Source organism: Notolepis coatsorum (assembly GCF_963971535.1).
Source record: "Notolepis coatsorum genome assembly, chromosome: 20".
Lineage (NCBI taxonomy): Eukaryota > Metazoa > Chordata > Actinopteri > Aulopiformes > Paralepididae > Notolepis > Notolepis coatsorum.
The window spans coordinates 60,214,115-60,228,258 of record NC_140184.1 but is presented as its reverse complement, the minus strand read 5'-3'; the positions used below and the strand labels follow the sequence as shown (position 1 = coordinate 60,228,258).

At 49.8% G+C, this 14,144-nt stretch overlaps 1 protein-coding gene across 1 annotated transcript in view; it reads left to right on the top strand.

The window, feature by feature from the left end:
* LOC311246883 (CMP-N-acetylneuraminate-beta-galactosamide-alpha-2,3-sialyltransferase 1-like) overlaps window positions 1-12,609 on the top strand; it is a gene marked incomplete at its 3' end in the record, with an annotated part of 29,731 nt that extends 17,122 nt beyond the window's left edge. The window contains exon 6 of the mRNA XM_084337124.1: window positions 12,426-12,609. Coding sequence (XP_084193250.1) covers window positions 12,426-12,609 — 184 coding nt within the window. The remainder of the gene's footprint in view (window positions 1-12,425) is intronic.
* Window positions 12,610-14,144: the final 1,535 nt, after the last annotated feature.

Genomic DNA, 14,144 nt, shown 5'->3' with positions numbered 1-14,144 from the left:
AGGCCTGGGGACAAGCTAAACTTACTATCTTAAAAACAGAGGACCGGGGGTTTTGAGGTCTGTGTCAGCCTACTAGAAGTAATAAACCAGCTGCATGCACTAAAAATACTTGTAGGAGGAGAGCTCTGTCTCCTAGGAAATTGGAAAACTAGGTTGAATACACTAAAAAGGTATAATAAGATATAGAATATTATCAGGAATATTCTGCCCATAGAAAATCAATCTTAAGACTAATCAACTCAGTATAAAACTATAAAGATACAGATTGATCCTTTAAAAGCTTTGTTATACTATAAAAACATTATGAACCAAAGATTAGAAGTCAGATCAAGCTGCTTAGTGTTCTATAAAGCTAAAACAAAGTTAAGGATTACTTTAGAAAATAGAAATACAACCAGTATGATTAAAAAACAACAAAAGGTTTAATTACATAGTTAAATGGGGACAAAACTCAAGGAAAGACTTTTAGCAACTGTCTAGTCAAAATAAAGAATAATCTCTTATGGTAAAGACCAGAAAAAGATGACAAGGTACTTTTATCTGTTAAAATAGTGTGGAATAATATAATGATTCCCCAACTCCCTCATGTAAAGACATTCCCCTCCCCTTTCTCCCCAATCCTGTGTCCCCCCCCCCCCCCACCCATTTTGTGAGGTTTTGTCCATTGCTCACCTACTCGCTCTGTTCCTTTAAGCCTACTGTTAATCTATTGCATTCTCCTCACCTCACTAGCCCCCACCCTCGCGTTCGTTTGCTCTTCAGCAACCACACCCTTGGACTACCTGTCATTATGTGTTTGATTGGTCTGGTGCCGAACACACACTTTTAGTTCGATTATCAATTACCTCCCGCACCTGATGTGTATTCTAATTAGCACCCCTGTGGGCTTTAAGTACCTGGCTCTTCCCCTCTGTCCCTTGTCGGGTCGTGCCGTAACATCCCGTATCATTCCGTATCATATCTCTATCACCAAGACTCCTTCGGGAGGCTTCTCTGTCTGTTATGCTGTTTTCATCTCCGGCGTCAGATGCACTGCAAGCCTTGGCCACCTGTCGCCGTTTGCCTGGATGGAGACATTGTTACTACGCTCTCTAATCTTCTACGGGAGGTATCCCAGTGTTCCACTTCAGACCTCCGCGCAGCAGACGCCCAGACGCGCATTCAGACCTCCGCGCAGCAGACGCCCAGATGCGCATCCAGACCTCCGCGCAGCAGACGCGCTCTTCACTCCAGACGCGCATCGCTTCCTAATACTCTACGGGAGGATGCGTCTCTCCGAGCCGGCGCGCTCTTCCGCGCAGACGCGCTCTTCACTCCTGACGCACTCTTCACTCCTGACGCGCATTCAGACGCACTCCAGATGCGTCCTCCGTACCGGCGCGTACTCCAAGCAGTCGCGCACCCCTCAGACCTCCGCGCCAGATGCGCCCTCCGTACCGGCGCGTACACTAAGCAGTCGCGCACCACTCAGACCTCCGCGCCAGATGCGCCCTCCGTACCGGCGCGTACTCCAAGCAGTCGCGCACCACTCAGACCTCCGCGCCAGATGCGCCCTCCGTACCGGCGCTTACTCCAAGCAGTCGCGCACCACTCAGACCTCCGTTTGGACACCCGTTTCCAGTGACGACGCGCTCGCTCCGTTTTGTTCCAACGCTCTTTACGCACAGCGCCTGGGTGAGTTTTTATGACTGTCTTTGATCCTATCCGTTTTTCGTGTGTTGATATAACACTGAAGATTTCCTGCTTTTTATCAGACAGTCACTCACCCAGCGTTCAGCCTTTTTGGATTGTTTCATTGGGATAATATTTTGGCCTTTACATCGCTCACTGTGTGTTTACACACCGAAGATATTATTCACTTGGATTTGTATTTTGGGACTTCGCTCACAGTGTGTATATACACCGAAGATTCTGTCACTTGGATTACTCTGTTTTTGGGACAAGTCACCTCTCCTGTCACCTGCTCTGTTCCCCATTGTACTCTGAGCTAACCCACTCCTTCTCTCCCTCTCGGTCCCGTTTACCCACCTCGGAGATCTGCCGAGAGAAGTCTGCAGAGCGGCTCTGATGTACCCACCTGCTTCCCCAGACTAACCATCCCGGGAGAAGCTGCAGAGCAGCAACATTCATTAATGCTTGTTTCCAAGGCCTTACCCTGTTTTCTCTGTCCCAGTATGCAGCTCCAGCCCTCGCCCTGTTCCAAGGCCTTACCCTGTTTTTCTCTAGTCCTCCTGGTCCTCCCTGTCTAGTCCTTCCAGTCCTCCCTCTCCCCAGCCCGCCTCCGCGGGCCCCTGTCCCTGTTTCTCCCCTCTCTAGTCCTCCTAGTCCTCCCTGTCCTGTCCTCCTAGTCCTCCCTGGTTCCTGCCTTGTCCCTTGCCCCGGCCCTGTTCCGTTAGCCTTCCCTTAGCCTTCCCCTTACCCAGCTCGCCTCTTAAAGGCACTGTACCTTTCCCTTCTTGTTATCCAGTAATTTGTGTTCTCCCTTAAAGGGACAGTGCCGTTTTTCTTTGTTATTCAATAAATGCCCAGTTCTTGGCTTACTCTCATACCTGTCTTGTGTTGTGCGATTGGGGTCGGTTACAAACCACAACAGTACGACCTGACCAAATCGACGACCCCAGCCAGCACAGACGGTGTGGTTGAGTTTGCCTTTTTTTTTGTTCCCTCTAGTTCCCCTGTTAGCCTGTTAGTTTCCCCTGTTAGCTCCCCCGTTTAGCCTGTTTAGTGCTCCCCTGTTAGCCCTGTTTGCTTCCCTGTTAGCCTCGTTAGCTCCCCTGCAGCTTGTTAGGCCTCTACTACCAGCATGGCCCCTGTCTGCTAGCTTTGCCCCGGCTGCTAGCACAGCCTCTATGTTAATGCAGCCCTTGCTGCTGGCATAGGCCCTGTAGCTAGCCATGCCCAGGCAGCTAACCCAGTCCCTCAGCAGGGCCCCTGTCTGCTAGCTTAGCCCCGGCTGCTAGCACAGCCTCTATGTTAATGCAGCCCTTGCTGCTGGCATAGGCCCTGTAGCTAGCCATGCCCAGGCAGCTAACCCAGTCCCTCAGCAGGGCCCCAGTCTGCTAGCTTAGCCCCGGCTGTTAGCACAGCCTCTATGTTAATGCAGCCCTTGCAGCTGGCATAGGCCCTGTAGCTAGCCATGCCCTGGCAGCTAACCCAGTCCCTCTGCATGGCCCCAGTCTGCTAGCTTAGCCCCGGCTGTTAGCACAGCCTCTATGTTAATGCAGCCCTTGCAGCTGGCATAGGCCCTGTAGCTAGCCATGCCCAGGCAGCTAACCCGGTCCCTCTGCATGGCCTCCACTTTTTGTGTAGCCTTCCCACTGCTAGGACTGCCCTTTCAGCTAGCAAGGTCAGTTTTTCCCACTGCTAGGACTGCCCTTTCAGCTAGCAAGGTCAGTTTTTTCCCACTGCTAGGACTGCCCTTTCAGCTAGCAGGGTCAGTTTTCCCACTGCTAGGACTGCCCTTTCAGCTAGCAAGGTCAGTTTTCCCACTGCTAGGACTGCCCTTTCAGCTAGCAAGGTCAGTTTTCCCACTGCTAGGACTGCCCTTTCAGCTAGCAATGTCAGTTTTCTCCCACTGCTAGGACTGCCCTTTCAGCTAGCAAGGTCAGTTTCCCACTGCTAGGACTGCCCTTTCAGCTAGCAAGGTCAGTTTATCTCACACTGCTAGGACTGCCGCTTCAGCTAGCAAGGTCAGTTTCCCCACTGCTAGGACTGCCTTTCAGCTAGCAAGGTCAGTTTTCTCCCACTGCTAGGACTGCCCCTTCAGCTAGCATGGTCAGTTTGCTCCCACTGCTAGGACTGCCCCTTCAGCTAGCAGGGTCAGTTTTCTCTCACTGCTAGGTCTGCCCCTTCAGCTAGCAAGGTCAGTTCCCCACAGCTAGGACTGTCCTTCCAGCTAGCTTGTTCTCTCATGCTGGTCCAGCCCTGTCTGCCAGCCTAGCTCCGGCAGCTAGCGCAGCCTCTATGTTAATGTAGCAGTACAGCTAGCATAGGCCCTGTAGCTATCAGTGCCCTGGCAGCTACCCTTTCCCTCTGCTAGCCCCTTCCCTGTTCCCCTCTCCGGTGCCCCTGTTCCGGCCCTGTCTGCTAGCCTAGCTCCGGCAGCTAGCGCAGCCTCTATGTTGATGTAGCAGTACAGCTAGCATAGGCCCTGTAGCTATCAGTGCCCTGGCAGCTACCCTTTCCCTCTGCTAGTCCCTTCCCTGTTCCCCTCTCCAGTGCCCCTGTTCCAGCCCTGTCAGCTAGCCTAGCTCCGGCAGCTAGCGCAGCCTCTTTGTTAATGTTGCATTACAGCTAGCATAGGCCCTGTAGCTACCAGTGCCCTGGTAGTTACCCCTCAGCTCCTCTAGTTGCCCCTCAGCTACCCTACTTACCCCTCAGCTACCATGGTTACCCCTCAGCTCCTCTGGTTACCCCTCAGCTCCTCTAGTTGCCCCTCGGCTACCCTGGTTGCCCCTCAGCTCCTCTGGTTACCCCTCAGCTCCTCCAGTTGCCCCTCAGCTACCATGGTTACCCCTCAGCTACCCTAGTTACCCCTCAGCTACCCTGTTCTTTTGCTAGCCCCACTTTTGTTGTGGCTTCCCCTGCTGGCTTGGCCCAGTACTTTTTGTTTTTTGCCTTGTTTTTTCCCCTGCCACTCTGTCTGTATTTTTGGGTCGCCGGGTGGCTCCCGTGGAGGGGGGGGTACTGTGAGGTTTTGTCCATTGCTCACCTACTCGCTCTGTTCCTTTAAGCCTACTGTTAATCTATTGCATTCTCCTCACCTCACTAGCCCCCACCCTCGCGTTCGTTTGCTCTTCAGCAACCACACCCTTGGACTACCTGTCATTATGTGTTTGATTGGTCTGGTGCCGAACACACACTTTTAGTTCGATTATCAATTACCTCCCGCACCTGATGTGTATTCTAATTAGCACCCCTGTGGGCTTTAAGTACCTGGCTCTTCCCCTCTGTCCCTTGTCGGGTCGTGCCGTAACATCCTGTATCATTCCGTATCATATCTCTATCACCAAGACTCCTTCGGGAGGCTTCTCTGTCTGTTATGCTGTTTTCATCTCCGGCGTCAGATGCACTGCAAGCCTTGGCCACCTGTCGCCGTTTGCCTGGATGGAGACATTGTTACTACGCTCTCTAATCCTCTACGGGAGGTATCCCAGTGTTCCACTTCAGACCTCCGCGCAGCAGACGCCCAGACGCGCATTCAGACCTCCGCGCAGCAGACGCCCAGATGCGCATCCAGACCTCCGCGCAGCAGACGCGCTCTTCACTCCAGACGCGCATCGCTTCCTAATACTCTACGGGAGGATGCGTCTCTCCGAGCCGGCGCGCTCTTCCGCGCAGACGCGCTCTTCACTCCAGGCGCGCATCCAGACCTCCGCGCAGCAGACGCGCTCTTCACTCCAGACGCGCATCGCTTCCTAATACTCTACGGGAGGATGCGTCTCTCCGAGCCGGCGCGCTCTTCCGCGCAGACGCGCTCTTCACTCCTGACGCGCATTCAGACGCACTCCAGATGCGTCCTCCGTACCGGCGCGTACTCCAAGCAGTCGCGCACCCCTCAGACCTCCGCGCCAGATGCGCCCTCCGTACCGGCGCGTACACTAAGCAGTCGCGCACCACTCAGACCTCCGCGCCAGATGCGCCCTCCGTACCGGCGCGCACTCCAAGCAGTCGCGCACCACTCAGACCTCCGCGCCAGATGCGCCCTCCGTACCGGCGCTTACTCCAAGCAGTCGCGCACCACTCAGACCTCCGTTTGGACACCCGTTTCCAGTGGCGACGCGCTCGCTCCGTTTTGTTCCAACGCTCTTTACGCACAGCGCCTGGGTGAGTTTTTATGACTGTCTTTGATCCTATCCGTTTTTCGTGTGTTGATATAACACTGAAGATTTCCTGCTTTTTATCAGACAGTCACTCACCCAGCGTTCAGCCTTTTTGGATTGTTTCATTGGGATAATATTTTGGCCTTTACATCGCTCACTGTGTGTTTACACACCGAAGATATTATTCACTTGGATTTGTATTTTGGGACTTCGCTCACAGTGTGTATATACACCGAAGATTCTGTCACTTGGATTACTCTGTTTTTGGGACAAGTCACCTCTCCTGTCACCTGCTCTGTTCCCCATTGTACTCTGAGCTAACCCACTCCTTCTCTCCCTCTCGGTCCCGTTTACCCACCTCGGAGATCTGCCGAGAGAAGTCTGCAGAGCGGCTCTGATGTACCCACCTGCTTCCCCAGACTAACCATCCCGGGAGAAGCTGCAGAGCAGCAACATTCATTAATGCTTGTTTCCAAGGCCTTACCCTGTTTTCTCTGTCCCAGTATGCAGCTCCAGCCCTCGCCCTGTTCCAAGGCCTTACCCTTTTTTTCTCTAGTCCTCCTGGTCCTCCCTGTCTAGTCCTTCCAGTCCTCCCTCTCCCCAGCCCGCCTCCGCGGGCCCCTGTCCCTGTTTCTCCCCTCTCTAGTCCTCCTAGTCCTCCCTGTCCTGTCCTCCTAGTCCTCCCTGGTTCCTGCCTTGTCCCTTGCCCCGGCCCTGTTCCGTTAGCCTTCCCTTAGCCTTCCCCTTAGCCAGCTCGCCTCTTAAAGGCACTGTACCTTTCCCTTCTTGTTATCCAGTAATTTGTGTTCTCCCTTAAAGGGACAGTGCCATTTTTCTTTGTTATTCAATAAATGCCCAGTTCTTGGCTTACTCTCATACCTGTCTTGTGTTGTGCGATTGGGGTCGGTTACAAACCACAACACATTTGACCTATCAAATGGGACCACATCCCCCCCTTTTAACCATATAAGGCTCCTCCCGAGAACAATCCTGGCTCGTTACCTGGGTCATTTCAGCTGATCACCTGGGGCAAGAGCCTCAGCCATTCTCTCTCTAAATACTATGTGTATATTTCTATCTGTCTGGATAATAAACCTTATTATCTTAATCTCGGTTGACTGAGTACATTCTTCAGGATATCCACGAATATCCCACAATAGGAAGCAACGTATGCTCTATTTCTGTTCAAGAAGAGAGTCCCTCTAAAAACTGGAAGCTTCCCATATAAGGAGACGAAATGGTAAAAACGTCCCTAGATGTAAATAGTACCATGTCCCTTTAAGATCCAAAATGGCCGATATCAAGTTAAGCCAATAGAAAGAAGTGACGCCCCTAGCTATCGTCACTAGGACGACACGGAAAAGGGGGCGGAGAGATGTCTTTAACTACAGGGCTGACGGAGAAGGAGGAGTCGAAGAAACCCGCGCTGCGCCACAGGATCGGAGCAGAGAAGAAAACGAGCGCACCCGGCTCTGAGCCAGAGGATCGCTGAGACGAGTTGCCAGGGAAACCAGCACAACAAAGGGCCAGCCTCGGGTTTCCAGGCCAACTTGAATCAACAAAGAGGAGAAGACTTTTTCTGATCTCGGCACCAGCCGATCAGAGACTTGAACAATAACTTGTGGACATTTATGGGATCCAGCTTGTATCTTGTCAATATGGGAACGGCTGGAAACCACTTTTATAATAGGAACTGAAGCTTTTGATTGATGAATAAAAACAGATCCGTCTGGTTGGAACCGAGAGCTTTCGTCCGTGCCTACTTCCTGCAAACGAACCCAATTGAAATGCAACAAACACAGAGAGAAGGGAAATTCCACTATACGATCAGAGATACGTTATACGTTATGATAGATACTTCAATGCTCTCTATTGTACATGAGTAGAAGTTCTTAAGGATCTTCTGACTGACTTGGAACTTCCTTAGGCGCCTGAGGAAGTAGAGCCGTTGTCGTGCCTTCTTCACAACACTGTCAATGTGTGTGGTCCATGTCAAGTCCTCGGATATGTGGGCTCCGAGGTACTTAAAACTGTTCACTCTCTCAACCGGTGCCCCGTCGATGCTGAGGGGGCTGTAGTCCCTGACCCCCGACCTCCTAAAGTCCACAATCATCTCCTTTGTTTAGCTGACGTTCAGGGAGAGGCTGTTTTCCTGGCAGCATCCCACCAGGACCTTGACCTCTTCCAGGTAGGCCCTCTCGTCGTTTGCAGAGATCAGGCCCACCACTACTGTGTCGTCAGCAAATTTGATGATTGTGTTGTTATTCCGCTGAGCCACACAGTCATGTGTGTACAGGGAGTAGAGGAGGGGACTCAGAACACAGCCCTGGGGGGCCCCTATGTTGAGGGTGATGGATGAGGAGGTGCAGTTGCTTGCTCTCACCACCTGGGGTCTGCCCGTCAGGAAGTCCAAGACCCACTGGCATAGGTCATAGTTCAAGCCCAGGTCCCTGAGCTTGGCTATGAGTTTGGAGGGGACTATGGTATTGAATGCTGAGCTGTAGTCGATGAATAGCATTCTCACATAGTTCCCCTGCCTCTTGTCCAGGTGTGATGCTGCTGTGTGCAGCACATGGGCTATGGCGTCCTCCGTGGACCTGTTGGGGCGGTATGCAAATTGCAGGGGGTCCAGGTTGATGGGGAGGTAGGAGCAGATGTAGCCCTTTACTAGCTTCTCAAAGCTCTTCATGGCTATGGAGGTGAGAGCTACAGGGCGGTAGTCGTTGAGGCAAGCAGGCTTGGATTTTTTAGGTACAGGGATGATAGTTTCTTAGTGGGTTATGGGAGCAGCCACCTCCTGTTATAATAAACATAGGGGGGTGGTTGTCTCCCCGGTGTGTTGGTAGCAGAGTCGACTCTCAGGTTGAGCCCAGGTCTGACCCCGGCTGCCCGAGAGTATGCCCCCACATCTTTCATGACGTCTGCCAATTATGTCAAACTCTTTCTCTGAACCTCGACCCCACGGAATTAATAAATTGGCGGGGTCGGGGTTCATGGAGATTGTGACATGGTGCACAGTATACCGGAACACCCTTTCCGCCGGGATGCTGTTCTTACACTAAGCCCCTTAGGCGCCTGTCTAGTCCGCAGTGCTCCGGGCGCAGGTCGAGTTCTACTCTTGGGACCTGTCGGCCTGGATTGAGGGATCAACCTCCTTGGAGGGTTGTCTCCCCGGCACGCCGGCTGGCCCCACGTTATTGTGGGGGGGAAGCCTCTTTGGGAGTACTTCAGATCAGCGTGCCAAGGGGAGAAGGGCCTTCACCTGGTTTAGGCCCTGTCCGATACGCTGGCGATGTGGTGTCACCAGTGACCGTCTGGTGGGGTCTCGATGCCACTGCTTCATAGACCTCACCAGGCCCCTTTTTTCAGGGGGTCCTAGCACCGGGGTGGGACCCACTGAGGCTGGGACCTACTCCGCGTTCTGCTGCTACGGCCTTGCCGCGGGGTTAGGGTTTTGACTCCGACCCCGCGATATTGGGGGCTGTGACGGGGGTTTTGCTCACGTCCGTTCCCTGGTGGCGTGTGGGATGCGCGTCTGAGTAGTCGCGGGCCCTTCTAAACAAAGGTAAGTCCCACGGTCTGCTCACCCTGTGCGTTTGAGGCGCTAAACCCTCTTCGCACAGTCGGGTCCGATCCCCCTCCCGTCCCTCGCTAGGGGGGGCGGGGGGGCCCGGATCCTCCCCGGTTCTAATGGTTGTAGGGGACCTCAGCGGGTGCATCTGTCGGGCTTACGCTCTGCTCAGCTCTTGTGTTCCAATAGAGCAAAGCGTAAGCTATAATGAAATATAACGAAGGTTATTCTATAACCCTAGTTATATGAGTAATCGCGATCGCTTTGCTCTGACTCACTGAGGACCCCACAGTCTTCTGTTTCGGTGGTGAAAGACTGGGGAAGGAGCTGTTGTATGGCCATGACCCCGCTTTATAGGAGCAGATGTGGGAGTGGTCAGGCAGGTGGGCGGGTACACGAGGTGAAAGCTTTCATTTTAGGTTATGATTAAAGGGACAGTTCCAATAGAGCAAAGCGCTCGCTATTACTCATATAACTAGGGTTATAGAATAACCTTCGTTTTCATTACATAGTTTCACTGTGCGTCACCTTGTTTGTAGAGCTAAATCTATATTTTATATTATAGCTATGGATACAATACCATGGTCATTTGACAGTAACTATCTTCCGTTCAAGATGCAAAAATTTTTAATGAAATTAATGAATACGTTCGCGCGTTATTCAGTGGTGAATATGAGTATAATTTCAGAATGATCCAGGCTAATTCCTGGGAGGCTGGCTATAGGGCACAACGTGAATTCTACTAAAACCATTGGCGTTTCATCCCTGGACACGCTATTATTTTCAAATAAAATGCATATGATAGGTATTATGTTTCATCATGAATGCATGAAAGGGGGGGGTGGGTCGTTTCTGATTAATTGATTGCCAATAACGGCATTCGTTATTACCACAACACACGCCGATCAGGGGGATGGGTATGAAAACCATGCACGATCAAGCTGAAATTGAGGTCAGATTGTCCTTACCTGTGGTTGGTGGTATTCAAAAAAGAATATTCCAATTATTTGATCGCCATCTGGTCCATCCTATGCCCATCTGGTCCACGACATAACCCACCACAACATATGGATCGGGGGTCCCGAAAACGATTCAATGCGATCGAGTGAAGCCCTAGGTTTCCCATTACTAGAAAAGAGCGTCCGGAGCGGTTTAAAGGTAGCACCCGGTCTGGAACAGGGTTTACTGCACTCTCGATACTGCCTACTAGCCGTATCTGGCCGGTACTGCACCTTCGGAGTCCCAGTATGCCTTTTAACGGCAACATACAGGTCCCTGACATTGAATAGGATATTAAAATTGGAAAAAAGGGAAAACGATCTTAACAAACGTATATATACGTTTTTGGCCGTTAACCGCTGGCGCCCAATAACATAGATATATGTGAATGGCCCCGAAAGTGTGGCAGTGCTCTCAATAGCCGGCTTTTCGAGGCCCTGTGTACTGAAATGGGAGCCGAGCACAACCACTTACTATTTATTTTTTTATTTTTTTATTATATTTTTCCCCCTTCTTTATCTGTTTTTCTCCCATCCCAATGTTAGTCGTTATGCCAATTCCCAATCCCCTTCCTGGTCGTTGCGCACTCTACCCCCTACCGTCGGTCCAGGAGGGCGGAGACAATCACATGCTTCCTCCGACACATGTGTGGCCAGCCCACCGCTTATTTTCACCTGGCAGCGTGGACTCTCACTGGGAGAGTGTAATGTGTGGAAGGTCACACTACCTCTCCTAGATCCTTCCCTTGCTGTGCAGGCGCCCCGACCGAACTGTAGGAGTCGCTATTTACAACGACCAGGACCCACCCTCGCCGGGTTTCCCACCCGCTAACACTGCCAATTGTGTTAGTGTGGACGGCCGACCAAGCCGGAGGCACCACAGCTGGATTCGATCCCACTGTCTCTGTGGTGGTAGGCAGACGCTTAGTCCGCTGCACTACCCGGCCGCACCCCACTTACTATTTCATACAGATGTGAGATGGTTGTCGAAGGGCAGGGTGGTTACTCGAGTATACGAATTGAGGGATGAAATATACACTTTCCTCATTGAGAAACAGTCACCGCTCGCAAATTCGTTTAGTGATGAGAAATGGCTTTTAACTCTGTCGTATCTTGCTGAAATTTTCTCGATTCTAAACAAACTGAATCTAAAGCTACAGGGAAGTGGAAATTATCTGTTCAGACATTGCGAACATATTCAAACCTGACGCGCGGCATCCAGTCACATCTGTATTCACTGAGGGGAAAAATGCTCTTGCTACTTTCCGCAGGAGAAGTTTAATTATTTGAAAGACGAGAGGTGGGTGAAAAATACCTTTGCCTTTTTAAACCCCGGACTCAATAGTCGAGTTAAATTTAACTCCTAACGAGGAATCAGAAATGCTTCAGCTGACATGTGACAGCACGCTGAAAAACCGCCACAAAACTGACAAGTTATCTTCATTCTGGATTGGCCTCTTCTCCACTGAGTACCCATTGCTGAGTAAAGCAAGCGTTTTATTGCCCTTCACAACGACGTAGATGTGCAAAATTGGAAGACGAAACAAAGAAACGGACTGAACGCTGCACCTGATATGCGTGTTGCCCTCTCCTCCTGCGAACCGAATTGGAGCCAGATCGTGCAGAATATGCAGGCACAACCTTCTCATTAAGTACGTTTCTTTTCGTATTTTTGAGGCTTGACTTGATTGCATGTACTGTACAATGAAGATTTATTGATATTGTTATATGGGTCGCTGTAAAGAATATATGAAAAAACGTGGGTCGTCTGAGAAAAAGGTTGAGAACCTCTGCTTTACATTATGACGTATCTCTCTATCTGTACTTTACATTATGATGTATCTTTCTCTATCTCTCTCTGTACTTTACATTATGACATATCTTTCTCTCTCTGTACCTTGCATTATGGCATATCTCTCTCTCTCTGTACTTTACATTTTGGCATATCTGTCTCTCTATTTTACATTATGACGTATCTCTCTCTCTCTGTACTTTACATTAAGACGTATCTCTCTCTCACTCTTTGTACTTTAGAATGAACCAGGGTCATGTCAAGGGATACGAATCGGATGTTGGAAATAAGACAACGCTTCACATGATGTATCCTGAGAGTGCCATTGATTTGACCGAGAACACCCATCTTGTGTTCGTTGGGTTCAAGGTGACGGACCTCCGATGGCTCGTCAGTGCCTTCACCACGGGACACATTACAAGGTGAGAGTCTATGGGTGTATCATTTGCATTATCAACGAATCACATCGACTAGCGTGAAGGATTGTAACCCAAAAAAATCTACCCTTCAGTTTACTGGGCGACAGTGGCTCAGGAGGTACTGTAGAAAAGTAATTTCGTAATCAGAAGGTTCCCGGTTCGATTCTGGCTTCCCCCGGTAACGTGTCAAAGTGTCCTCGAGCAAGACACTTAACCCCTAACTGCTCCCGAAGAACAGGCTGCATGGTTGCCTCTGCTGGTAGGGTGACCAGGTGTCCCCCTTTTGGTTGTACTGTCCCACCATTTGAGACCGCGTCCCACATATTGAGAGGATGTCCCTCCTTTCGAAGCAAAAAAAAAATATATCGAACACAAGACATTCCTGTCAAGTGATAAAGTTTGAATATTTAAAACAGATGTTAGGTGGTAACAAGCCGGCTGCCAGTGCCAAGATGAATGTGGAGAGATATAATTCTGTATTTAATTTGTATTTATTTTGATTTAACCTTTATCTATTCGGTGAAGACGAGTTATTCTAATAAAACAAATTACATTATCTAACATTGTCTATCTGTCCCACTTTGTCCCACCAAAATCTTACTGTTGTCCTGCTTTTGGACTTTTTGCATCTGGTCACCCTATCTGCTGGTGTGTGAACGTGTGAGTGAATGGGTGAATGTGAGACATAACTTGTAAAGCGCTTTGGATAAAAACTCTATATGAATGCAGTTCATTTACTATTTTACTGTACTTTACATGTGTTCTTCATGTTCTTCATGCACTGTGTTTGGCCCTCATTATACCGACCACCAAAATACACATCAGTATTTCTGCAGGAATTATCAGAGCTAATCTCAGTTGGTATCATTAGATGTCAAAGATTAATCATACATGGAGATCTGAATATCCATATTAATAAGAATATTGATAGTTTTCACCTGAAGGGCAAATTACAGGGCCAGTCCAGTAAACAAATAAATACAGTAATCATGTATCATATGTTTAAAGTAAATTGCATTTGTGTTCTTTGTAAAATGTCCCTTCCTCTTGCGGGCTATGTTCCTTGAATTAGCAAATTGCATGTAGCATTCTCTGTGGTAGCTGAAAAGGCAATCCTACGAACCACAGTTGCCTTGAGGCTCCAGGTAATGCGTTGTTAGTCCGACACGCTCCGAATTGCAGTCCAAAAGAAAAGATGACGCTGATCCGATGTACTTTGTCAAAACAAGCAGGATTTATTGGAAAGCTAATCACAACAGCCAATAGCTGCCTACCACTATAAAACAAACAAAAAGGGTTTTGTAAATGAACGTAAACTGTCAATCAAGTGCGAATTATGTGCAAATTATGTGCGGTCAAAAACTATATGGTACCGCTCTACCTGGGCCTACCTGAACTCTAAATTACCTGCCATGTTATAGGAGTGGTTAGGGGGGACGTGGGAAAAAGGGGAGTTGACCAGGTAAGTCTCCATCTAGGAATTCATTATGACATATATTAATAAACACAAAGCACAAATACCATAATAAACTATATGTCTAA